This window comes from Emys orbicularis, chromosome 24 (genome assembly GCF_028017835.1).
Source record: "Emys orbicularis isolate rEmyOrb1 chromosome 24, rEmyOrb1.hap1, whole genome shotgun sequence".
Lineage (NCBI taxonomy): Eukaryota > Metazoa > Chordata > Testudines > Emydidae > Emys > Emys orbicularis.
Genome location: NC_088706.1, coordinates 16,945,858 through 16,973,344, shown reverse-complemented (window position 1 = coordinate 16,973,344; position 27,487 = coordinate 16,945,858). Strand labels below are relative to the sequence as shown.

Here is a 27,487-nt window from a genome sequence, read left to right as displayed (position 1 = left end):
GATGTTCTGGTTTACTTGGGCCAACCTCAGTGCAGGCAGGGGGTTCGACTTGATGGTCTCTCAATGTCCCTTCCAGTCTTTCATTTCTGTGATAGTCCAGATGGTCATGAAAACAAAGAGCATGAGATAATTTATTTAGATGTAGTCCCTGCCTGTGGGAGAGTTTGAGAACCCCTCCTGTATGACAAAAATGGAACCAAACATGCTTTTGTCTCCTGAACATTAGATGTTACCATTGGGCAAAAAGCATCTCTGGAAAACACACTTTATTAATATACATAAAATGTAAAAACTAAAACAAACTTTCCCTCAATCATATTACAAGATAATAGTTTATGAATGGAATCAGATTAATTGACAAAATACTTGTGACATTTCAACTTTATAGCATCATCTCCCAAATGAATTAGAAAATATATATTATTCCCCCAAACATTTAGGGGGAGAATTTTCAAAGACCGAAATGGCAGGTAGGTGCAAAATGAAAGCCTATGAACATCCCCATCTTGGGTACCAATCTGCCTTCTGTTACATATATGAAACGTCTATTGCAAGATTATTTATAGGAATTGTACCAGGCTAACTGAAAGCAAAATTTGGGACTCCAAGGGTTTATGATTTTTATACCTATAATTTTGTTATGCATTTCACAACATATCAAACATAGGATATCTGTTTCCCACAGGATACATGTTTTTACTAGTTTCTCTTGCATGTGTAGTCATTGTCTCAAATTTTCTGCGCATGAACATTTTTCAGTTTCTAAATCCATAAGGATCCTTCCACTTCCTCCAGATGTTATTCTGCTTGCTTGCTATGTATGGGAAGCCAGACTATTTCCCATAGCCCTGTGGACTGTTTAACTGCTCTACAAACCAGAGCTGTTAATGAGCTTTGTTTCAAGCATATGTGTTCATATGTCAACACTTTTGCTTATGTCAGAAGGTTAAAAATGGAAACATTTTTTTCCTTTAAGAAAACAGACACCCAAATAAGGAGATGACTGAGTGCTTAAGATTCCCCTAGTGAATCGCTTCCAGCTTGTTCCTTAGAAAGGCTGCACATGAAAGGTCGGGGGGGGTGGGGGGGGCACCAGGGATTTGGGCTGCATCCAAAATATTGAGTAAGGGTCTTTGAGACTTTAAAGCTAACTACAACCATTCAAGGGTTCACTGTGCTGCACGCCTAGAGCAGTGCTCTACTACTTTCACAACCTATTTTTAAGACTGTTTACTACAAGTTTGTTCTTGCAAAGCTTTTCTTCTCTTGTGTGAGAGAGACACAACCCCATCCTCCAGCAAAAATGGAAGCCATCAAGAAAAAGATGCAGATGCTGAAGCTAGATAAGGAGAATGCAATTGATAGAGCTGAACAGGCTGAAGCAGACAAGAAAGCAGCTGAGGACAAGTGCAAACAGGTGAGTAGGAATAAAAACAGTTGTATATCTACATTATGGATAAAATTGTAATAACATATTAAAAATGTAAGTAGCATATCTTTGTGATGGTGAGGAAACAGAATAATATTGTTAGGTCTCCTCTATTTTTCTACATACCCTCCTTTGAAGTATTTTGCATTTTGGTAATATATTTCATGCATGCAGATGGGACAATCTGTTAACTTTTCCTATTTGCTCATCCATTTTGATTTGGGACTCAGTGAGGTCAGCACCATTTCTAGACTACTCAGTGTACTTCAGAGAGTTCCTTTTTTGAATCCTACATGATTCCTAGTTTAATTTCCTTGAGCTTGCACCTTCCTTGAAGAGACCAGAGCTTTATATCTTAAACAAGGATGAAACACAGTGGTAGAGCTGTTAGATTTTTCCTAGGCAATGCCTGATCATGAATTAAACCTAAGCTTGAGGCAAAATTAATGCAGATCACCTACCTATTCCTCAGTGTGAGAAATGTCCCTCATTTGAGAACCAATTGACCGAGACCACCTACTCCAGATAGTATGGTAGGATTTCTGTTATTGGGAATAATCAGAAATATTGAATCCTGAAATTGAGGTAAGTTATTTGTGTGAACTGATCTTATGGAGAACTCCGGGAATGCATTGCTAATGCTGTATTTGGGATTTTTACATTGGCAGAGTAAACAGATCAAACCACAACTGTCTAATGCAGTAGGATTTAGATCTAACTCAAACATTTTGAGTCACTTGGGTGTCCTTTGTTACAAATCACTCCTCTCTAGTGATTAAATATCTCAAAACAAAAAGAGATCATCATAGCACAAAAGTGTTCTAAGTAAAATGTGTTTTATAGTAAAGACTAAGAGGTTTAGACACATTAAAATATTTTCCACAAACATGCAGTCATTGCTAAATGTGATTGGAAGAGGATTACAATATGTTTATTTGTATCCCAATGCACCAATGACTAGTGTTGGAGTGCAGGCACCATACCAATACTAACAGGGATTTTATATTGACCTTCAGATTCAGGTCAAATACAGCACTTCCTGCAGAGCTTCTGAACATAAGAATGGCCATATTGGGTCAGACCAAAGGTCCATCCAGCCCAGTATCCTGTCTACCGACAGTGGCCAATGCCAGGTGCCCCAGAGGGAGTTAAGCTAACAGGTAATGATCAAGTGATCTCTCTCCTGCCATCCATCTCCACCCTCTGACAAACAGAGGCTAGAGACACCAATCCTTACCCATCCTGGCTAATAGCCATTAATGGACTTAACCTCCATGAATTTATCTACTTCTCTTTTAAACCCTGTTATAGTCCTAGCCTTCACAACCTCCTCAGGTAAGGAGTTCCAGAGGTTGACTGTGCGCTGTGTGAAGAAGAACTTCCTTTTATTTGTTTTAAACCTGCTGCCCATTAATTTCATTTGGTGGCCCCTAGTTCTTATATTATGGGAACAAGTAAATAACTTTTCCTTATTCACTTTCTCCACACCACTCATGATTTTATATACCTCTATCATGTCCCCCCTTAGTCTCCTCTTTTCCAAGCTGAAAAGTCCTAGCCTCTTTAATCTCTCCTCATATGGGACCCGTTCCAAACCCCTAATCATTTTAGTTGCCCTTCTCTGAACTTTTTCTAATGCCAGTATATCTTTTTTGAAATGAGGAGAACACCTCTGTATGCAGTATTCAAGATGTGGGCGTACCATGGATTTATATAAGGGCAATAAGATAGTCTCCGTCTTATTTAATCTTTTTTAATGATTCCTAACATCCTGTTTGCTTTTGACTGCCGCTGCACACTGCATGGACGTCTTCAGAGAACTATCCACGATGACTCCAAGATCTTTCCTGATTAGTTGTAGCTAAATTAGCCCCCATCATATTGTATGTATAGTTGGGGTTATTTTTTCCAATGTGCATTACTTTACATTTATCCACATTAAATTTCATTTGCCATTTTGTTGCCCAATCACTTAGTTTTGTGAGATCTTTTTGAAGTTCTTCACAGTCTGCTTTGGTCTTAACTATCTTGAGTAGTTTAGTATCATCTGCAAACTTTGCCACCTCACTTTTGACCCCTTCAAAGAACTCTAATAGATTAGTAAGACATGATTTCCCTTTACAGAAACCATGTTGACTTTTGCCCAACAATTTATATTCTTCTATGTGTCTGACAATTTTATTCTTTACTATTGTTTCAACTAATTTGCCCGGTACTGACATTAGACTTACCGGGTCTGTAATTGCCGGGATCACCTTTAGAGCCCTTTTTAAATATTGGCGTTACATTAGCTATCTTCCACTCATTGAGTACAGAAGCTGATTTAAAGGACAGGTTACAAACCATAGTTAATAGTTCCGCAATTTCACATTTGAGTTCTTTCAGAACTCTTGGGTGAACGCCATCTGGTCCCGGTGACTTGCTACTGTTAAGTTAATTAATTCCAAAACCTCCTCTAGTGACACTTCTATCTGTGACAATTCCTCAGATTTGTCACCTACAAAGGACGGTTCAGGTTTGGGAATCTCCCTAACATCCTCAGCCGTGAAGACTGAAGCAAAGAAGTCATTTAGTTTCTCCGTAATGACTTTATCGTCTTTTAAGTGCTCCTTTTGTATCTTGATCATCCAGGGGCCCCACTGGTTGTTTAGCAGGCTTCCTGCTTCTGATGTACTTAAAAAATATTTTGTTATTACCTTTTGAGTTTTTGGCTAGCTGTTCTTCAAACTCCTTTTTGGCTTTTCTTATTATATTTTTACACTTAATTTGGCAGTGTTTATGCTCCTTTCTATTTACCTCACTAGGATTTGACTTCCACTTTTTAAAAGATGCTTTTTTATGTTATTCCTTTTTATATTCCAGACTATAAGTTCTACATGAGACAAGTTCAGAGGGTCAGTACTACTTAAGGCCCATCAGTTTCACCCCGAAGACCAGGCATAAAAGAATGTAATTCTGAATAAACACAGAATGTTGAACAATAATTGTAGCTGAAATGCTTCACAAAGTCAGTGTTTTTGCACAAGTTTTGATGGAGGAGAGGGAAGGCACCCTTTATCTGAAAAAGACAAGGGAGGCTGCGCAATCCCAGTTGTCTATACAAGGTTGCTTAAAGGAGGGATTTGGTAAAAAAAACAGATATAGTGGATACTGAAGCTTTCACATTTCCGAAGATTTTCTTGGCTCAATAGTTTACAAAATAGCAGCGCTAAATGAAAAAGTAAAAGGATTGATTTGAAAAGGAAAAAGCTGCATCCAAGTGGAAAAAATTTATTGAATTTTAATTGAAGTTATATTTAAGTTTACATTATTTGCTTTAAAAATAATTTTTACCATCTCAGTCCATGTCCCATCAACCTAAAACCAATACTGTATGTAGAGACCCGGTGGGAACAGAATTTAAAAATATAAAGAATCCACTATGATCTCTGCTTTTAAAGAGGTGAAAAAAATTCCAATTATTCCTTATTTATAGTATTAGTGATATAACAGGAGTACTCAAAACGTTCTAAACACTGTATAGCAACCCTTATGCATGCACATTATGATCAAGTAATTAGACTGTATCATGTACTATTTTTTTTCCACACAACCCTACTTCATTCAGTGCACAAGATGTATGGTGCTTAGGGAATGGGTAGTTATTCACTATTTTCTTTTATCTTCATCATTAAGTGTACCCAATTCCTGCAGTGAATACAAAATTATTAACATCCTCACAAGCTTTTCTATGGTGCTCTCCCTATAGTAGCCAGACTACGCATGCTCCATCCCAACACAATGCACAGGTCTGGTCACGCATAAGAATGCTGAGGGGATGAAACACCCTCAGTTTCTCTGTGGGGATGATGCACATGCAGTCTGATCAGCAGTAGGAGCTGTGAGAGGCTTGAGCATGCTCAGTGATGATGCTTTGGAGCTTTTTAGCTGCTAAAATCAGACTCTGAGAATGTGCGTACTGTGATTTTTTTCAAAGACTTATAACGTCGTCAAATTTGGCTAGATTTTCAGTGTGACCGCAAAAGGTACATCCCTGACATAAAGGCCACTTACCCTACCAAATTTCAAGTTCTTGTTCCAAAGCATGGGGCGCTAAAGCTGCTCAAATAAAAGGTTTATCAGCATTTTTAACAGGGGCAAAATGATGTATATTTCCATATTCTCATTCTCTGAAGCAGCTGAACTGTTTTGACTGAAATGTTCCCAAAAAATTCAACCTGCAGGAGACACATGGCATGCAAAATTTCATCCCAAACAGTTAAAATTTGGCAAAGTGATAAGCAACAAAACCAGTTTTATAATGGAAAGTTGTTTGTAGCTGTAAATGAAAAAGAAGCTAACAAATATAAAAGAAAAAGCCTGCCCAATAGTGGCACAATGTGGAAAATCTGAGAACAGGACTCAGATCTAAGCCCCCCACTCTGATGTCAGCAGAGTCTGAGAGCATGGCTTGAGATAGCAAAAATTCTCTTCTCAATTACACCAGTATTAATCCAGAATAACTACCTCTACTTCTGTAGTTACTCTTGAATTACACTGGCCTAGTCTAAGAGAGCAAAATGTATTCCCAGCATGCACAGCACAAAGATGAAATTACCATTGTGTCACTCTAAAGTGACTTATCAAGTGTACTCAAGGAATAATAATGACAAACTTCTGATGGAACACTGTCCAGTGTCCCCCTCTGCTAGAAAAAAGATACCATATTATGGGCCTTTGTGCATAGGAGATCTGAAGGGGAGGAAACAAACAGCTGAATGTAAGAAACCTCCAAAGGAAAAAAATCTTTATACTAGGGCTGTTGATTAATCGCAGATAACTTATTAATTTATAAACTCACGCGTTTAACTCAAAAAAATTAATCATAATTAAAAAAATTAATCATGATCAATTGCAGTTTTAATTGCACTGTTAAATAATAGAATACCAATTGAAATGTATTAAATTTTTTTGGATGTTTCTCTACATTTTCAAATATATTGATTTCAATTACAATACAGAATACAAAGTGTACAGTACTCATTTTATATTATTTTTATTACAAATATCTGCACTGTAAAATAATAAACAAAATAAATAGTATTTTTCAATTCACCTCATACAAGTACCATAGTGCAATCTCTTTATCACAAAAGCGCAACTTACAAATGTAGATTTTTTTGGTTACATAACTGTACTCAAAAACAAAACAGTGTAAAACTTTAGAACCTACAAATCCACTTAGTCCTACTTCTTGTTCAGCCAATCGCTAAGATAAACAAGTTTGTTTACATTTACAGGAGATAATGCTGCCTGCTTCTTATTTACGTCACCTGAAAATGAGAACAGAAGTTCACATGGCAATTTTGCAGTTGGCATTGCAAGGTATTTACATGCTAGATCTGCTAAACATTCATATGCCCCTTCATGTTTCAGCCACCATTCCAGAGGACATGCTTCCATGCTGATGATGCTCGTTACAAAAATAATGTGTTCATTAAATTTGTGACTGAACTCCTTGGGGGAGATTTGTATGTCTCCTGCTCTGTGTTTTACCCACATTCTGCCATATATTTAATGTTATAGCAGTCTCGGATGATGACCCAGCATGTTGTTCGTTTTAAGAACGCTTTCACTGCAGATTTGACAAAACACAAAGAAAGTACCTATGTGAGATTTGTAAAGATAGCTACAGCACTCGACCCAAGATTTAAGAATCTGAAGTGGCTTCCAAACTCTGATCAGGATGGGGTGTGGAACATGCTTTCAGAAGTCTTAAAAGAGCAACACTCCGATGCGGAAACTACAGAACCTGAACCACCAAAAAAGAAAATCAATCTTTGCTGGTGGCATCTGACTCAGATGATGAAAATGAATATGCGTTGGTCTGCACTGCTTTGGATTGTTATCAAGCAGAACCCATCATCAGCATAGACGCATGTCCTCTGGAATGGTGGTTGAACAGACATATGAATTTTTAGCACATCTGGCACGTAAATATCTTGCAACGCCAGCTACAACAGTGCCATGAGAACACCTGTTCTCACTTTTAGGTGACATTGTAAACAAGAAGTGGGCAGCATTATCTCCTCCAAATGAAACAAACTTGATTGGCTGAACAAGAAATAGGACTGAGTGGACTTGTAGGCTCTAAAGTTTTACATTGTTTTATTTTTGAATGCAGTTATTTTTGTACATAATTCTACATTTGTAAGTTCAACTTTCATGATAAAGAGATTGCACTACAGTACTTGTATTAAGTGAATTGAAAAATACTATTTCTTTTATTTTTACAGCGCAAATATTTATAATAAAAATAAATATAAAGTGAGCATTGTTCACTTTGTATTCTGTGTTGTAACTGAAATCAATATATTTGAAAATGTGGAAAAGATCCACAAATATTTATATAAATAGTATTCTATTATTAACAGCGCAATTAATCGTGATTAATATGTTTAATCGTGCGATTAATCGCGATTTTTTATTCGCTTGACCACCCTACTTTATACACAGTATTAAACTTTTGGTTATGATTTTTGGGGATACTTACATGCCCCCCAATCACTATAGTATCTGAGTGCCTAGTTAAATTGTCTTCAATGTATGGGGAACTGAGGATCAGAGAAATTCAATGACTTAGAGGGGTGGTAACTATGGTGTTCATGGAAGGAATTTTTATTTGCTTTGCTTTGTCACTTTTATTAGGGTGTTAATTCAAATTGTTGGATTTGGAATTTTTTAAATTGTAGTTTTTAATATTTTCCAAGGGCATTTAGATTATAACAGAGTATAAGGGCACTAAGGGAGTATTATGATCACCTAGTCTGACCTCATAAAAGACTCAGACTATAGTATTTCATGCTGTCATCCTGCATCTAACCCAATAAATTGAAGTCAACTAGTGTATCATTTTAAAAATTATCCAGTTTTGACTTAAAGATTACCTGTGATGGAGAGTTCACCGCACCCCTCATCTGTTTCAACGGTTAATTACTTTCACTACTAAAAATCTGTATCTCATTTCTAGCTTGAACTTTGCTGACTTCAACTTACAGCCGCTGGATCTTGCTATACTTTTTTCTGCTATATTAAAGAGCCCTCTAGTAGCAAATATCTCCTCCCTACCTAGGTACTTATAGACCATGATTAAATCATTGGTTAACCTTTTCTTTGATAAACTAAATATCTTGCACTTCTTTAGGGATCAACTTAGTATAAACCAGGGGTAGGCAACCTGTGGCACACGTGCCAAAGGCGGCACACGAGCTGATTTTCAGTGGCATTCACACTGCCCGGGTCCTGGCCACCGGTCTGGAGGGCTCTGCATTTTACTTTAATTTTAAATGAAGCTTCTTAAACATTTTAAAAACCTTATTTACTTTACATACAACAATAGTTTAGTTATATATTACAGATTTATAAAAAGAGACCTTCTAAAAACATTCAAATGTATTACTGGCACGCGAAACCTTAAATTAGAGTGAATAAATGAAGACTCGGCAGACCACTTCTGAAAGGTTGCCGACCCCCGGTATAAACCACAAACATTTGTGAACTGTCCAGACTAGTCTTTATAAAGGCATTAACTATGATTAGTCAATTGGCAATAAAAAAGGTAAAAAATGCTAGCAAAGACAGCCCTTAGTCTCTCATTGTAAGGTTCATTTTCCAGACCACAAATCATTGTTGTTGCTCTTCTCTGAATACTCTCAAATTTTGCAACTTTCTGTTTAAAAAGTGTGGAGATAGTATTCCAGTTGTAGTCAGACCAATGCCATATACAGAGGTAATATAACCTTACTCCTGCTCAATATTCCCATTAATATAGCCTAGTATCACATTAGCCCTTTTTTCCACAGCATCAGGCTACTTTGAGCACAAGTACAGAAATGTATAACAATGTACATACACAACATGCTAATCAAAATCATAAAGATATCCTCCAGGGTACAATTAACAAAGTAAAAGGACTGCACTAAAAATTAACATACACATAAAGGTGATTTAAATTAACTGTTTTAATAGACTGAACTTATTCAAGGGATGAGTTAAACCATCATTCTCCCCAATGAATTAACTATTTCCAGGATAGAACAGAACAAAGGTGGTATTACGAGTTCAATGACAGATCAGACAGTCTGCAGGCACACCAGTTATGTTATCAGCAAGAAGTCTCATGATAATAGAAATTCTCCAGGGAGCAATTTGTCATCTGGCAGTCTCCCAGCAGGATATAAATAGCACCTTTTTAGAATACAGTATGGATTTATACGGTATGGTCGAGTGATAATGAGATAAAATGGAACATACCTTGGATGACCCATATGTCCCTCCTTCCATTGGAGAACCATATATGGTTTAAAGCTCTGAATCTTTAGGGAAATAATGTTATGACCATCAAATCTAACAAAATAACTATCTCAGTGAGTGGATGGTACCTCTGTATTTCAGATAACACATTTGCTGTGATCATATTCAACATATTTCAAGCAATGCCTCAACTTACCAAGTGAAGTGTAGCAGTGCTTGCTAAGGAAGATATGGACTCTAAACTCTACTCTACTAATACCTGTACTTCTGTGATTCATTCTCTATCCTCATGCATATGTTAAGGAGACAATAGATCCAGTGTTGTATTTACATATGGACCAAGTGGGCTATAGCCTATAAACAAAGGGCAACACAGTCCAAAGAGTAAAAGACATACACAGAATTTATTGTTCATAATGTTTCAAATGTATGTTTCATTAAGAGTCTCCCTGAACTCAGGGATACTGGGTATAATGCATTTTTCCTATATACATGACATTTTCTTTATTATCAGGATTCAATGACAGCACTGTAGGTAGAATGCCAGTGATGGGGACAAGCTTGTCCCTGCCTTCCCTGAGGAGCACACTGTGCTAGCATAATTTTTTATTTCAGACCTGGGCAACATAGACGGTTACTCTATCCATGGATGTATGGGGTCAGATTCTCAACTTGTGTATGCTGTCATAGCTAAATTGAAGTAAGTGGAGTTATGCCTACTTACAACAGCTGAGTTATAGAATCATAGAAATGTAGCACTGGCAAGGACCTGAAGAAGTCATGTAGTTCAGCCCTCTATGCTGAAGCAGGACCAAGTATACCTAGACCATCCCTGACAGGTGTTTGTCTACCTTTTCTTAAAAGCCTCTAATGACAGGGATTCCACAACCTTCCTTGAAAGCCTATTCCAGTGCTTAACTATCCTTATAGTTAAAGTTTTTCCTAATATCTAACCTAAAGCTCCCTTCCTGCAGATTAAGCCCATTACTTCTTGTGACACTTTTAGTGGACATAGAGAACAGCAGATTACCACCCTCTTTATAACAGCCCTTAACATATTTGACTGTTATCAGGTCCCCACTCAGTCTTTTCTCAAGACTAAAAATGCATATTTTAAAATTTTTTCCTGATAGGTGAGGTTTGCTAAATCGGTTTAGAAACATGGATATAGCATGGTTTCAGAATAGGCAGCAGGTTTAAAACAAATAAAAGGAAGTGTTTCTTCACACAACACACAGGCAACCTGTGGAACTCCTTGCCAGAGGATGTTGTGAAGGCCAAGACCATAACAGGGTTCAAAAAGGAACTAGATAAATTAATGGAGGATAGGTCCATCAATGGCTATTAGCCAGGATGGGCAGGAATGGTGTTCCTAGCCTCTGTTTGACAGAAGCTGGGAATGAGCGACAGGGGATGGATCACTTGATGATTACCTGTTCTGTTCATTCCCTCTGGGGCACCTGGCACTGACCACTGTCGGAAGACAGGATACTGGGCTAGCTGGACCTTTGGTTTGACCCAGTAGGGCGATTCTTATGTTCATTATGTGAATGCCAAACAGCCTGCTCAGCTGCCATGTTAGGTTTATTAGCATAGTGTAAAACTGTGTAGGCTACTTGGCATCTAAACAACTGAAGTTACAGAGTGACTTTGAAAAATCCACAATTAGATATCTCTCCATGGCATCACTTTAAAAACATCTTAACATAATGTAAAATGAATAGTAGGAAGAAGTCTTTGGCTATCCTTATCTATAAGCAGAGCAACCAATGTGTCAGAATGTTCACAACTTATTTTTCTTTCTCAAAAGGTAGAGGATGAGCTGGTGGCACTGCAGAAGAAGTTAAAAGGAACTGAAGATGAACTGGATAAATACTCAGAAGCTCTCAAAGATGCTCAGGAAAAACTGGAACAGACTGATAAGAAGGCAACAGATGTATGTACCTGCACAGAATGCAGATGTGTAACTAACTAGAAATGGTATATTTTACAACACACAGGATATTGGTTGTATATTTGATTTAGTGTTAATTTATTGCAGTAGTTTGCCCAAAGGAAAAAGGCAGAGACAATTATGTCATGGTTGAGGTACGTAACTCCCCACCCCCACAAAAAAATGATATTGGTTGTCTAGGATTACATCTGTTGCTGCATTACGAAGCTTCCTGCTGATCCACCAGCACAAGAGTATCCTAAAACCAGCTTACTTATTCCCAAGAGATGCTCCCCTGTGTAGGACCATCAGATATTTTAGAGCCATTTCCTGTATGGTTACCCCTCCCTGTTACTGGCAGAAGGAACATGGTGGGGGGCTTCCAAGTACCCTAGTAATCCCCAACTGACATAGTGGCCCCTTGGGACTGTTGGCAGTTGATACAAGTAAGAACAGCCTGACAGCTGCTGTAACTTGTGCAGAGGATTGGCCTGACACAGAAAGGCCCTAGAACTGGTGGCTTAAAGACACTTTACACTCCTGTTTTCCTCAGCCATAGATGAGGATCCGGCCCTCTGAGTTAATGCTGGGCAGGTGCAAATTCCACTGACACAATCACTAAGAATCAAGCACATTATCAGTTAAATTTACATTCCCATCTACAGTAGCAGTTTGCTTACCTTACCATCCAGATATTGTACAACCCAAACACGCTGCACAAACCCACAATTATATGAGAGATTTCTCTCTTGGACAGCCTATTTCCAGGGGGAGACTAAACCATTGTGTGCCACAGGCTGAGAATAGGCAGGCCAGGAGAGTTTAATCCAAGTTACTGTGCTCAATACAGGGGTGATTGGGTGGGGTTCAGTGGCCTATGGTGTGTAGGAGATCAAACTAGATGATCTGGTGATCTTTACTTTGAATTCTTACACAGAAACTCTGAGGATACATGCAGCCAATTCCTGTAATTGCACTCCCACACAAACCTTCCCTGGGTCCTCAGCCTGACTAAAGTGCTTTACTGATACCTACAGATGAACCTGAATCATTTACTGAGTGCCTGAAGCAGCCCTGGAGAAATGGCCTGATTTATAGCCCTTTCCACTCCTGAGCTATCCCTCTGCTGCTGGGGCACAGCACTGCCTTGCTGCTGAAACTGTTCTTCCTCCAATAGCTCCATTCAAGCCAGACTCTTCCCTTCCAGCCTCACCACCACCATGTGCTGTCCTGGAGAGCATGGGACAGACTTTCTTTTTCTTCATGCAGAGACTGATGAAGTCCTTCCGTTCACTTTCCTTTGTCATTTATTCCAGCTGGATAACTTGCTGCCTTTAAGTAGCTTTTTGGAAGTAGAAAGCTAAAGTTACAAGCAGAATCTGAATGTGCAGTTTAATAAAATCTCTCTCAAAGGAGAGCTCTAAGCAATTTCCCCCTTCTATTAAACTACATGTTACTTTAACATAGGTCAAAAAAAACTGAACATGCTGGAAAAATAACTTAACTCTTGCTGACTTTAATAGAGCAACCCTCTGCTATTAGGGTGACCAGACAGCAAGTGTGAAAAACTAAGACAAAGCCCCTAATAGTGGGATGTTTGTCACCCTATCCACTATTGTAAGCCTCAGAGCATGTAAAGAATGCTCCCCATGTGCTCCCGATTGAGACTGCTGGTTTCACACACGTGTGTGTGATTAGCCTTCCCGGGATCTTCCTGGTCTTTTACCACATGGATCCAGTGAATTACTTTTACTGTAGATTGTGGCAGGCTTTAACTGAAGAAAGGTTGGGTCAAACGGTCTCCAACTTTCAAGTAGCCACATATCCGTTTTCAGGTATGGTTGCCAACCCTCCCGGAATCGGGCTCTATCTCACAGAGGCTACTGAAGCCAAACTGGGAGATTTTAGGTGCTAAAAGTCTGGCGGCGCAGTGGGGTTAAGGCAGGTAAGCACCTCCTGGCCGGAGTCTGCACCTCACACACACACACCCCACCCCAACCCCCTGCACCCAAACTCCCTCCCAGAGCCCACACCCCTCATCTCCTCCCACACCCGAATCCCCTGCCCCAGCCCTGAGCCCCCTCCAGCACCCAAACTCTCTCCCACAGCTTGCACCCCACACCCCCTCCTGCACTCCAACTCTCTGCCCCAGGCTCAGCCCGGAGCCCTCTCCCACACTCCAAACCTTTGGCCCCAGCCCCAACCTTTAGCCCCAGAGCCTGTACCCCAATCCCCTGCCCCAGGCTGGTGAGAGTGAGTGAGGGTGGGGGACAGCAAGCGACGCGGGGGGGGGGGGGAGGATGGAGTGAAAGGGGCAGGGCCTTGGGGAAAGAGTGAGGCCTTGGAGCAGGGGACAGGGCAAAGGTGTTTGGGTTTGTGTGATTAGACAGTTGGCAACCCTATCTTCAGGAGATGCTTGTTACAGGTTGGAATCCTGTTTCATTAACACTGCATTTTAAAATGAAAGCATCTGGTGAAGGAGGTTACCAGTGCTGGATTGCTATAGATGTCTTTTCTAAGATATCAGTAGCTTTTGTATGCAATCTGCACATTCAATAAATAGTACTTAAGAAGAGAACAAATGAAATGCTGACTGACTTGTGATTAGAAAAATCGAATAACCAAACTGCACTAGGAAAATAGGAGGCACTCTAGCACCTGTCATACAAAAATCCACCAGCCAATAGTTATTTGCTTTTTTCCAAACAGTCTGTGTTTTAATATAATATGGTTCCTTTTACTCAGTATATATAGAAGGGATTAATTTGATCAGCTTGTCTTGATGTATGCATTGCGAGATTGCTGCCTACAACATTTCTTCACTGCCTTGTTTAGTCTAGTTGTGAGTTATTCCAGTGATGGGGCTTTAACTACTTCTCAGACTATTCAACAGTCTTCAAACAGATCTAATTGTTAGGAAATATTTCCCGATATTTTATTGCTCACTTTCAAACCATGTCTGCTAGGTAAACCCTCCCTTGTCTCCTGTTTTCACCTTCCGATTCCCTTAATTATTGTTGGGCCCAAGCTATCCATATTTGGCGTGAGGAAAGATTTTAGGTACTAAACACTCAACCCTGTAATATTTAATTTATCTTTCTCTGAAACCACTCTACATTAATGAGATGTCTCCAGTATGGGACAAGTTGACATCCTAAGAAGTTGGAGATTTAAATCCTAGAACTGCTTCTCTCTGATGGCAATATTGATATACCTCCTAGACCATAGGGGGGTGGGGAGGGAGCGCCACCCAGCTCCGCTCCTGGCCCTAGCTGCCAGCGCCGCCCCCAGGTCCCTGGCTGCCAGCCCCAGCCTTGGCCACCTTACCCCGTCCGTGTCCCCCTCCCCTCCCAGAGCCATGGCCTCACTCCCAGCCCATGGAGGGGCACAGACAGGGTAAAGGGGGATGCAAGGTAAGAAGTTTGGGGACTACTGTCCTAGACCAACAAGACATATAAATATTTAATTAATATAGTATTTTCCTTCCAGATTATTAAAGAAGTTAAGTGATTTAGAAAAACCTGTCCATATAGCAGGAAGTGTATGTGCTTTTTGATAAAACACTTTTAGATTACGGTAAAAATTTTATTGTCTCATTTTATAGCAAAACTTTGTGTTAACTTTTTCTCCCAAGACCATTATATTGTCCAGTATTTTTCACCAAACCTTTATGCTGAAAACAAAAACAGAGGATGGATTAAAGAGCAGTAATTCAAACTGTTTCACATTTAAAAAATACATTTGCACTGTTCTTCATAGACAAAGTGGAATTTCAGAATGTCAGTTTTGGATTCAATGGCCAAAAACTGTAAATTTGACTTTCCACATCCCAATTTAATCAAAGCTAAACCACATTAATCTGCCTTGAATTTCACCAGTGAAACTTTATGCCATTAGAGAATCCTTCTGAAAGATTCTGGCAAGTCACAAGAGGTATCTGGGAGATGTGACGGCTCAGAATTAGTGATCTGTCCCTTTGAACATTCTTGCAGGATTGGGTTATCTTAGATATTAATATAACTCAGTACTGCAAGATGCCTACTACATTTTTTCACTGAAATGGGAATTCCATATTTAAAAAAAAATAATAATCAAGAATTGTATAAATGACAGGAGTCCTAACAACAAGAAGAGTTCATCAGACCAGCCCCCCCAGTTTCCACCATGGGCCCCAGATTGTCTCCCTATCTCCTGTTTTCCCCCCTCTCTGCCCAGTCTCAGAGGGCTATATAGAAGTGGTATAAAACAAAGTGGAATTATTTTTTGAAAGTTTCTTGCTGTGCCACATGCAAGCAGATGAGTAACTTTCCCTGGTGGCTCCCAGACCATCCCCTGGCCAATCCCCATTTATAAACTATGTGAGATTTATAGACAGTGGAGCCCCCACTGTACAAAGAAGTTGCTTTAACTAAATTCCATTAGTATGCCATCCAAAGCTAGGGTTAGGATCTTTGACAAGACCAAAACTATAAGCCAAATGTGGAATTTCTGGACTGAGCCATTTGGGAGTTAGAAGAAAAAAGTTCCAACCAGATTTCTACATGTAGAACCTCCCATCTCCACAGTACAATTAGCTGAAAATGTTTTTCTTGTTAAACAGATTTTTAATGGTTAATTCTGTGTGATGAGGAAGAGAAAGTGTGGGTGTATTTTTAATAAAAACATTCTATATTTTGAAATTCCTATAGTTATATAGCTAAAAAACTAGAAAGCATCTTTTCCTAGAGTTCCATGCATATAAATAGTGAAAATGAAGTAATTAGAGGTGATCATTTTTGAATTATTGGTGTCTAGCTAGTTGAGTTTTATTTAACCAGTGCTGTTTGATTGTTTTGCATAGGCAGAAGGTGAAGTGGCAGCTTTGAATCGGCGTATCCAGCTGGTGGAAGAGGAGCTGGATCGTGCCCAAGAACGTCTGGCGACTGCCCTGCAGAAACTGGAGGAGGCAGAGAAGGCAGCAGATGAAAGTGAGAGGTAGGCATCCAAAAGGAACGATGCAGAGAAGTGACTTACATCGGAAGATCCCAGTAGTAGGCTACTTTAACAGTCTTTGAAGGTTTTAAAGACTTGGTGCACTTAAGTTCCGTTTCCCACTCACTCTTTCAGATGCTACTTTTAGTATTGTGAGAAATAAAGGGCCACAATCATAGAAGTGTTACTGCTCTGGTTAATAAGCTGTTCCCATTGTCTAGACATTTCCCATTTCATCCAAAAAATGACAAAAAACTTGCAGTATATCATATACATCCCAGCTGCCCTTTTGGGGAAGCTAAACTTCCCAAGGGCTATATTCTCCCTTGTCCTGTTCCTCTCCAGCTGTCTAACCTATTTCTTTCCCACCATGATCTATTGTAATTTGTGCCCCTTTTTGCTTTAACAAAGCCTGTTATCTCCACTGGGAAAAACTGTTATCTTTATTTACCTCTTGAGCACTATGCACACTCTTATGATACTATAATAAAAATTAAACATAAAACTGCATGAAGTTACAACTAAGGTTGCTGAGTGCAATTCAGGAGAATACATACCATTGAACGCATCACTAACCCTCATGGAAATCTCAAGCTAAGGCTGCAAAGACATCTGATGCAGCTCTTAACACTCAGTTCATACAGTCAGATAATTAAAATAGAAGAATTCTCAGTTGTTAGCCCCAAACACTATTTACTTTTGCCTCTCAATTTATTTTATAGCTGGATTCAACTTCCATTGAAGTCAATGACTGACTTCAGTGGGAGTTGAACTGAGCCCTTAGCTGTTTTAATACTGCTTGTTACTGCTCCACCTATAATATATACTTATTCAATGTCTAAATTGCATAAATCTTTCTATTAGAACTCTGTTTTCAATTGCCTATAACTTGAACAATTGCTTAGGATTTGGACTGAAAGCTTCCAGGTTGGTCCTTGCCTCAGATTGAAAGTCTGAGCAAAAATGACTCAAGTGTTTCCAAGAATGAGGACAGTGAGAACTAATCATATTAAATAACATTTCTGATGGTTTTAACACTCATGTCTCTCTAAAGTAAAAACTTTAAAGTTGGCAGCAGAGTAGTCCTGAGATTGGAGAGGTGTTTTGTCGTCTCCATGAAATATATTGAAATTTGGCAGTTACAAATACAGAAAAATCATAATTTGCACATAGACAGTATAACTTGTTATATGCTTGCTCTTAATTTTCTGAACATTCCAGCTGCACAGGCTCCCAGACCTTGATGAACTTTCTGTATCACATGCATACAATATGCACAGCATTTGAGCCGTCTCCTGTTTGGAGCTCTGCTTTCCCCCCTTAAAATACTTGTTGATCTAAGGAGAAGGGCATTGGACAGGGAGCCAAGAGACCACACATTCTAGTCTCACCTCTTCCATTGATCAATAATGATTCCATGTACTTACAGTCTTATTATTGAGCAACTCCTCATACACCTACCTTTTGAAGTAGATACATATCGACCACCCTATTTTGCAGAAGAGGTAAGTGAAGATCTGTGATGTTGCACCAGGTCACTGCTGGCAGCTTTGGTAATAGAACCCGATTTTCATGCACTTAGACACAATGCATTTTATAATTAATATGCCAAATCTATGTGTTTGACTACGCTGTTTGTAAAAATACTTGTAACATATTTTTGCCTGTCCACTCAAGTGAAATAGCATCTAATCAGAGTCCTGACTCTGTCCCTTGCTCTAACCACCAACCCATATTTCCCTCCTAGAGAAATAAAATCCAAGATTATACTGCTGTCTAGTAAATACCTGGGCATCCCATTGTCAAAGAATGTTATGTATCCCCTTCTAGTAGCTGTATGTAGGGTGGACATTCCACCATCTGGGCCTATAATCTGTTGTGACTCCACATGTATTCTAAGATGCTAAAGGCCTCCCCCATCAATAGACCATAGAAGAGACTTCCAATGCCTAAGGGCCTTGTTGGTTAATTTATGGCAGAGGGTGCGCTGATCATATATATATCCTTTACCCAAGCATCTCAGGCAGTGGGTATGGGAGTTTGAGACCAGAACACTTACTTCAGAAGAAGGGCTTTTCTTCAACCTGGTGTTTTTTGCTGGATCTGCTATCTGTAAAGGTATTGCAATTTCTAGAACCAAAGCTGTGCTCAGAATTCTATATGCTTATGAGCCTTGGTGGCAGTGGCATTGGAACAATTTTTATGATGGGGGTGCTGAAAGCCATTGAACAAAACTGTAAGCCTTGTATATGATGGAAACCACTTCAAGCTAGGGGGTGCTGCCACACACCCCAGTCCCTGTAGTTCCAGCACCCTGGCTTCAGGGCTCCCTGGCTCTGCAGGCTAGAGTCCAGAAACTATTAGCTGCCGTGAGTTGGGAGGGGAAATGTTGGATCCAACAAATTTTACATTGGCCTTTGATATTATTTTACTCTAACAGTTTACAAACTGCTCCAGATTTGAGCTCTAAGAAACAATTTCTCAGCATTTAAACAAAAACCTGGCCTCAATAGTTTGTCTTGAATGAACTAATATTTGTCCTGGGTAAAGCCACAGAGAAAAGTATTTAGCTATTTTGTTTTTAGCTATTTCCGCTTTACCTAATTATTCTAAGGACTACAAACTTGAGTAAGATTTTAAAAAGAAAAGTTCCCACTAGTATCGCTCAAATATGTTTTAATGATACAAGCAAATAAATGTAATCTACTTAAAGTATATTGGGATCTTGCTAAATGGAAGAAGCACAATAAGCTAATAATCCTGCATCATTCAATAGCTGCAAGCACTGTTAAGTTCAGACAATCTGATAAGTAGAGATTCATTCCAACTAGTATTATCAGCAACTCTGTTAGCCAATAAGAGCATGATAGATTGGTTTGGGTTCAAGTCACAGTAGTTAGATATTAAGAAGTTCACAACAGGGCCTGTTAGGCTAAATGTGCTGACTGGCTTGTAGTAACCCCATCTCTCTGAAACAATCCGCTTTGTTTCCTTCTATAGAGGTATGAAAGTTATTGAAAACAGAGCAATGAAGGATGAAGAAAAAATGGAAATTCAGGAGATGCAGTTGAAAGAGGCTAAGCATATTGCTGAGGAGGCTGACCGTAAATATGAAGAGGTAAAAATGGCGCTGCATGGAAGTAGCAGGTGCTGTTTGCTTTGGTGAGAAAGTGATAAAAGAAAGTATCTGGAAGAACTTCAAACAGTCATATAGTCTGTTTAATACTATTTGTATACTTTCCATAAAGTGGTAGTTCAAGTTTGAAATATATTTTTGGGCACAGCAAGGCCACAAAGATGCAGTTCCTAACAGCCTGAGAATTAACATGAAATGAGCTTGTTACATCTTACACTGCCTAATGCTAGGAACATTGAAAGTCTCTCTGCTTCTGCGGAAGGGATCCTGCATTGAGCTCACTCTCCCTAGCAGCTGATTATAGGGTGTCAAGAGAGCATGGGCCAGATCTCTGTAATGTGTTGTCTATATGTTGCATATCTCCAGACTGGGTATTGCTTCTAGCCTTTATCTGAGAAGAAAGAAACCTGCAGAGATGTGGAGCTTTGTGGAAAACAAATAGAGAAAAAATAATTCTCCTCTCTCTGCAGGTTGCGCGTAAACTGGTCATTTTGGAGGGTGAACTAGAGAGAGCCGAGGAACGTGCTGAGGTGTCAGAACTGTGAGTGGCTGTTCAATGGTTCTGCATGTACATAAATCATTTTGAAATCTCAGACTAGAGGTGGAAAGACCTTATTAGGTCCTATCTGTTCCCTGAATGCAGGGGGGAGGAGAAGGGCCTGCATAGTATGTAGAGCCTTATCTCAGGGTTTTCATAGTAGCATCACTGTAGGATCCAAGTACACCTCTACCTCGATATAACGCTGTCCTCGCGCGCCAAGAAATCTTACCGTGTTATAGGTGAAACTGCGTTATATCGAACTTGCTTTGATCCACCGGAGTGTGCAGCTCCGCCCCCCCCCCGGAGCACTGCTTTACCACGTTATATCCAAATTTGTGTTATATCGGGTCGTGTTATATTGGGGTAGAGGTGTATTGTATCTCATTAATGTAAAGGTTGCCAGTATTTAGAGCTGGTGAGACATGGAATTTCCTGAAGAATGGAAATTTCAAATATTTTTTAAAAGTTTTAGTTCCCTGTCATTCAGGAATCTCTACGAATTGCCTGATGGGAAGCCTATTAGATCTGAGAGCCTGCCATGCTCATGAATGGTGTGGAGAAAGTGAATAAGGAAGTGTAATTTACTCCTTCCCATAACACAAGAACCAGTGGTTACCCAAGAAAATTAATAGGCAGCAGGTTTAAAACATAAGGAAATACTTCTTCACACAATGCAGTCAACCTGTGGACCTCATTGCCAAGGATGTTTTGAAGGCCAAAAGTATAACTGAGTTCAAAAAAGAATTAGATAAGTTCGTGGAGGACAGGACCATTAATGCCTATTAGTCAAGATGGTCAGGGACGCAACCCCTTGCTCTGGGTGTCTTTAAGCCTCTGATAGCCAGAAGATGGGACTGGATGACAGGGAATGGATCACTTGATAAACTGCCCTGTTCCGTTCATTTCCTCTAAAGCATCTGACAACGGCCACTGTTGGAAGACAGGATCATGGGCTAGATCAGGGGAGGGCAAACTACGGTCTGTGGGCCGGATCCAGCCCATCAGGTCTTTCAATCCAGCCCGTGGGATTGCCAGCCCCGTGGCGCAGCAGGACTAAGGCAGACTCCCTGCCTGCCCTGGCCCTGTGCCACTCCTGGAAGCAGCCGGCACCATGTCCCTGTGACCCCTGGGGAAAGGGGGGGCAGAGGGCTCCGTGTGCTGCCCTCGCCTGCAGGCACCGCCCCCCGCAGCTCCTATTGGCCGGGAACGGGGAACCACGGCCAATGGAAGCTTCAGGGTTGGTACCCACAGGTGAGGGCAGCACGCCGAGAGGCCTGCCCTACCCCACCCCCAGGAGCCACTGCTGGACATGCTGGCCACTTCCAGGAGCGGGCCCGGGCCCGGGCCGGGGCCATCAGGGAGCCTGCCTTAGCCCCGCTGCCCACCGCTGCCACCCCAGAGCCCGAACCCTTCCTGCACCCCAACCCCCTTCCCTGAGCCTCCTAACCCTCTGCCTTGAGCCCCCGTCGCACCCCTCCTGAACCCCAACCTCCTGCCCTGAGCCCCCGTCGCACCCCGCACGCCTCCTGCATACCAACCCCCTGCCCTGAACCCCCTCCTGCACCCCACACCCCTCCCCCTGAGTCCCTTCCTGCACACCACACCCCCTCCCACACCCACACTCCCTCCCGCACCCCAACCCCCTGCCCCAGCCCTACATTCATGGCCCTGCGTACAATTTCCCCACCCAGATGTGGCGCTTGAGTCAAAAGTTTGCCCACCCTTGGGCTAGATGGACCATTGATCTGACCCAGTACGGCCATTCTTATGTTCTAATTAAATTCCTGGTACAATTGACAGAAGATACCTGTTCACAGAGGACAGCATGGAGCTCTAAGATTCAAGAAAGGAAATCAAGCGGAACAAATAAGCCTAACAAGCTATATTTTGCTACAAAAATCTATTTGCTACAAAAGTCGGCATAGTATATTTTGGGAAACTGTAAATGCTATGTACACCAACTTAGTGCACTGAGTGTATCTAACAAGTTGGCTCACATTTTACTTGTTTAGCGCATTTGGAAACCAAACAGCATAATATATGGAGAAGAACTGATCTGATCACCTTTGTCTTTGTGTAGAAAATGCAGTGACCTTGAAGAAGAACTAAAAAATGTCACTAACAACCTAAAGTCCCTGGAGGCTCAGTCTGAGAAGGTTGGTTCTTCCTGATTAAGAACACAGAATGTTTAAGGTTCAGCAAGGAGAATGAAGAGTTGGTGATACAAGTTTACAGCAATCACAAAAAAAGAGGAATCTGAAAACTTGTCATGCTTTTTGTATTGATTAACTGAGGAATTATTGGAGGAATTGGTGTGTAAGGTGAATTTGATACCAAAAAGTCTTCTGTAGAAAGCCAGTACATTTGCTTGTAGTAGGGGTCCTAGGACAATCTGACTGGAGATCTAATTGTGTGGAATTAGTCCCTTGTGCTATCAACATATTAGACCCAGGGTATGTTACAAGACACACCAATTTACGTAATACTGTGAGGCTATGTTAACTGATACTGAATGATTTCACAAAGTTGTATGGCTGGGGGAGCAGGGGTCAAGCAATTGAAGAGGGAATGAAGCACGGTATTGTATGGGAAGTGTCATCTTACCTGTGCATTGCCCATTTTTCTAGTGTTTGCAGTTGGGAGAGGGAGGTTGATGTCTTTTGGTGTGTGGGTGTATTTATTAACAGTTAACACCCTTGTAAGGGGGTTTTGGAGTGAACTTTGCATTTCTGGGTTATTCAGTACTTGAGTTTTGGGGAATGAAACATGTTCAGGGAAGGCACACGTAGTACAGGGCATTGTTGTGCTACTACAGTCTTAACTCCAAATTACCCACACTTTTTACTTTTGAATCTGTTTGCTGGCATCACTTACAAAGTTTTTCTAGCACAGAAGACTAACAGGCTAGGAATATATCTCACTCATTACTGAACCTTTTAGAAGTTGTATTATATAGCTGGATAGCTTTATATGGAACTGTACTGAAATTCACAGGATCTCTGCCCTGAGGAGCTCACAAGAGTAGTTCAGACAGAACTTGTCAAATGATGAGCCATGGTGGATGAAGTGTAGAGGAAAAGCAAAGGCAATACAGCTGGTAGGGTGTTTTACAAGAACAACAAAATTGGGGGATGGTAACCAACTTTACATATGCTTCTCTTGTGTCTTCTGACAATTTAATTCAAGTATCTGGGTACCAGAATGGGCACAGATACTGAGTAGAGACTAAAGATAGAATTTTAGTCCAAAGAACTGACTTTTGAGGAGGGGCTTGAAAATAAGTGAAGTCACTTGTTGAAGAATAGCCTTTTCCAGGGAGATGGGATGGTTTGAATTACTTCAAGGACATGAGTTTCTTGAGAGAGAGGTTGTGTGTGTGTGTGTGTGTGTGTGTGTGTGTGTACACACACACGGCTCCACTTTTTATTATATGTAAGTGGAGCCATAGTCCAAGGCAAAGAATATAGCCCCTAAGCAAAAGACAAGGCATTCAGAATTTTATTCAGACAGTGGGCAAACAAGAAACCTCAAGAAATACAGTGACATGGTTGCATCCGGGAAATGGGATGATAGTTAAGGAAAAGCATTTTAGAATGACAGGAGGCTACTACCTGTTATTAGTCAATGGCCCTTAACAGTAGCCTAACAAAAAAGTTAAACTGTCTGATGTTTAGTTTTCCTACTAGTTTCTTAATAGATTGTTCGCCCTGTTTTCACAGTACTCTGAAAAAGAGGATAAATATGAAGAAGAAATCAAGCTTCTCTCTGACAAACTCAAGGAGGTGAGACGATCCATCCCAATGAATTTGCATTTCAGCAGAGATTGTTTCTCGTCCAGTATCTAAGATTCTGCATAATCTTTTTCCAGGCTGAAACACGTGCTGAGTTTGCAGAAAGAACGGTTGCTAAACTGGAAAAGACTATTGATGATCTGGAAGGTATGAAATTACTTTTGAAATTTTTACAAATCCCATCAATTTCAAACTGAGAAACAATAAATTCTAGCACTATGTAGTCTCTGTAGATTATGGGGGAAATCTTTATACTACTATAATTACCTGTAGCGAGACCATTAAACACAGTTATATTATAATATTTACTTTTTTCTCTCAGCATTTTCCCCTAAAAATTCATCCATTTGGTAGTACTATAGAATCATCTGAATCTGTGGATGGCCTATTCTCTTGATTAAGAAATGAACACTTAAAATATGTCTGAATTCTTAATAGGACAGAATACTCTACTGAACATAACACGCTATTACAGATTCTATACTTATTAAACACCATTTAATCCCTTGGTATGGGGTGAACGTGTCCCCTGCCTCCATGTAGCTGAATTTATGTTCATTTTGTCCTGATTAAGCCAGTCAGTTGGACTATCAGACTAAATCAGTTTTCTCGGAGGAGTTCCAAAAAAGTTGTCCCTTATAAACTGAAAGCTATGCATATGAGATTCATACATGTAGACATATTGTTCATTAATGTGCTTTGTTCCTGTAAATTGCTTGAAGAAGAATATAAGAGCATAAGAACAGCCATACAGTGTCAGACCAAAGGTCCATCTTGCCCACTATCCTGTTTTCTGACAGAGGCCAATGCTAGGTACCCCAGAGGCTAGAGACACCATCCCTGCCCATCCTGACTAATAGTCATTGATGGACCTACATTCTTCAAAACTTAGCTCTCAGTAGAAAAATAGTGATAGTTAATCTGGAGGTGTGAGGGCCACACACTAGTCTACAGACAGATGGTTGGGTCCAAAAGCAAACTAGATCCCAAATTTCAGGATGATTGAGCTTGTGTTCCAATAAAAAGGACAGGGTATCAATCCCAGAAGCTGTGCTAGCATCTCTTCTGAATGGAATAGCTACCACTCCTTCCCAGAGATCACATGCAACAAGTAATAGCAAAGGAATGTAAGCAGCAGAAACCATGACTATAGGTGAAAATTAGTGTGGTCAAGTGATTTAAAAAAAATCACGATTAATCGCGCTGTTAAACAATAATAGAATACTATTTATATGCTCACTTTATATTTATTTTTATTATAAAAAATTCACACTGTAAAAAATAAAAAATACTATTTTTTAATTCACTTAATACAAGTACTGTAGTGCAATCTCTTTATAATGAAAGTTGAACTTACAAATGTAGAATTATGTACAAAAATAACTGCATTCAAAAATAAAACAATGTAAAACTTTAGAGCGTACAAGTCCACTCAATCCTACTTCTTGTTCAGCCAATCGCTCAGACCAGGGGTCGGCAACGTTTGGCATGCGGCTCGCCAGGGTAAGCACCCTGGCGGGCCGGGCCAGTTTATTTACCTGTTGACGCGGCAGGTTCGGCCGATTGTGGCCCCCACTGGCCGCGGTTCGCCGTCCTGGGCCAATGGGGGCGGCGAGAAGCGGCGTGGGCGAGGGATGTGCTGGCCACGGCTTCCCCTGGCTCAGACAAACAAGTTTGTTTACATTTGCAGGAGATAATGCTGCCCACTTCTTGTTTACAATGTCACCTGAAAGTGAGAACAGGCGTTCTCATGGCACTGTTGTAGCCGGAGTCGCAAGATATTTACGTGCCAGATGCGCTAAAGATTCATAGGTCCCTTCATCTTCCACCACCATTCCAGAGGACATGCGTCCATGCTGATGATGGGTTCTGCTTGATAACAATCCAAAGCAGTGCAGACCAACACATGTTCATTTTCATCATCTGAGTCAGATGCCACCAGCAGAAAGTTGATTTTCTTTTCTGGTGGTTTGGGTTCTGTAGTTTCTGCATCAGAGTGTTGCTCTTTTAAGACTTCTGAAAGCATGCTCAACACCCCATCCTGATCAGATTTTGGAAGGCACTTCAGATTCTTAAATCTTAAGTCGAGTGTTGTAGCTATCTTTAGAAATCTCACACTGGTACCTTCGTTGTGTTTTGTCAAATCTGCAGTGAAAGTATCAGGGGATAGCCGTGTTAGTCTGTATCTATAAGATGCATCTGAAGAAGTGAGGTTTTTACCCACGAAAGCTTATGCCCAAATAAATCTGTTAGTCTTTAAGGTGCCACCAGACTCCTTGTTGTTTCTGCAGTGAAAGTGTTCTTAAAATGAACAACATGCTGGGTCATCATCCGAGACTGCTATAACATGAAATATATGGCAGAATGCGGGTAAAACACAGAGCAGGAGACATACTGAACTCCTTTGGGGAGAATTGTAACAAATTTAATTAATGCATTTTTTTTTTTTAACAAGTCTCATCAGCATGGAAGCAAGTCCTCTGAATTTTGGCCAAAGCATGAAGGGGCATACGAATGTTTAGCAGATCTGGCATGTAAATACCTTTCAATCCCAGCTACAGAAGTGCCATGTGAATGTCTGTTCTCACTTTCAGGTGCCATTATAAATAAGAAGCGGGCAGCATTATCTCCCGTAAATGTAAACAATCTTGTTTGTCTTAGCGATTGGCTGAACAAGAAGTAGGACTGAGTGGACTTGTAGGTTCTAAAGTTTTACGTTGTTTTGAGTGCAGTTACATAACAAACAAACAAAAAACCTACTCTTGATGACGCTGCTTCTTGGCAGTATTTCGGCGGCGACGCCTCTTGATGTTGCCGTTTCTCGGTGGCATTTCGGCGGATGCTTCTCCATCGGCCAGTACGCGGGCGCACATAGATGCCCTGGTGGGCACCATGGCACCCATGAGCACCGCATTGGGGACCACTGCTGTATACCAACTGCACCTAATCAAGGGGCCATTTTATTTTATTTATAGGAATAGAATTTATTTTAAGGTTTGTTATCTGACTCAGTTGTGACCAGTAGGAAGATCTGGCTTCTAAATCTTTTCTAAAACTCTACTGAAATTTTTTTTATAAGAAATTGAAACTCCTGACATTTTGGCAGTTAGTACATGTGTATAGCTTTTGCCTTATATTTTAATGTTCTCTAATCTTGTTTACATGTTTTCTTCTCATCTTTATTTTCCACCGTTTATCCTCACTTGCTGCATTCCAATTGTTCTCCATATTCTCTACCATGCATCTCTTGCTGTGGACTGTTTTACTACATTTCTTGTTGAACATCTTGCCTTGGGCCCTTGGATCTGTAGACGAGCTGTATGCTCAGAAGCTGAAGTACAAAGCTATCAGTGAGGAGCTTGACCATGCACTCAATGATATGACCTCTTTGTAA

The 27,487-nt window shown here is 40.4% G+C and overlaps 1 protein-coding gene and 1 long non-coding RNA gene across 5 annotated transcripts in view; one reads left to right on the top strand and one right to left on the bottom strand.

Moving 5' to 3' along the window:
* Positions 1-27,487, bottom strand: part of LOC135894352 (uncharacterized) — a 40,242-nt gene that overhangs the window by 3,106 nt on the left and 9,649 nt on the right. The window lies entirely within an intron of this gene.
* TPM4 (tropomyosin 4) lies at positions 1,304-27,487 on the top strand. 3 transcript variants are annotated; one of them, XM_065422414.1, is made up of 9 exons: positions 1,304-1,417; positions 11,532-11,582; positions 16,546-16,628; positions 19,626-19,743; positions 20,232-20,302; positions 22,383-22,458; positions 24,022-24,084; positions 24,171-24,240; positions 27,405-27,487. In XM_065422414.1, exons 1-9 carry the CDS (start codon positions 1,304-1,306, stop codon positions 27,485-27,487), a joined length of 729 nt encoding a protein of 242 aa, XP_065278486.1. The 3 variants fall into 3 exon arrangements, with proteins under 3 accessions (XP_065278486.1, XP_065278485.1, XP_065278484.1); XM_065422413.1 differs by having other exon boundaries at positions 11,532-11,657; positions 16,600-16,628; XM_065422412.1 differs by having other exon boundaries at positions 11,532-11,657; positions 16,495-16,628.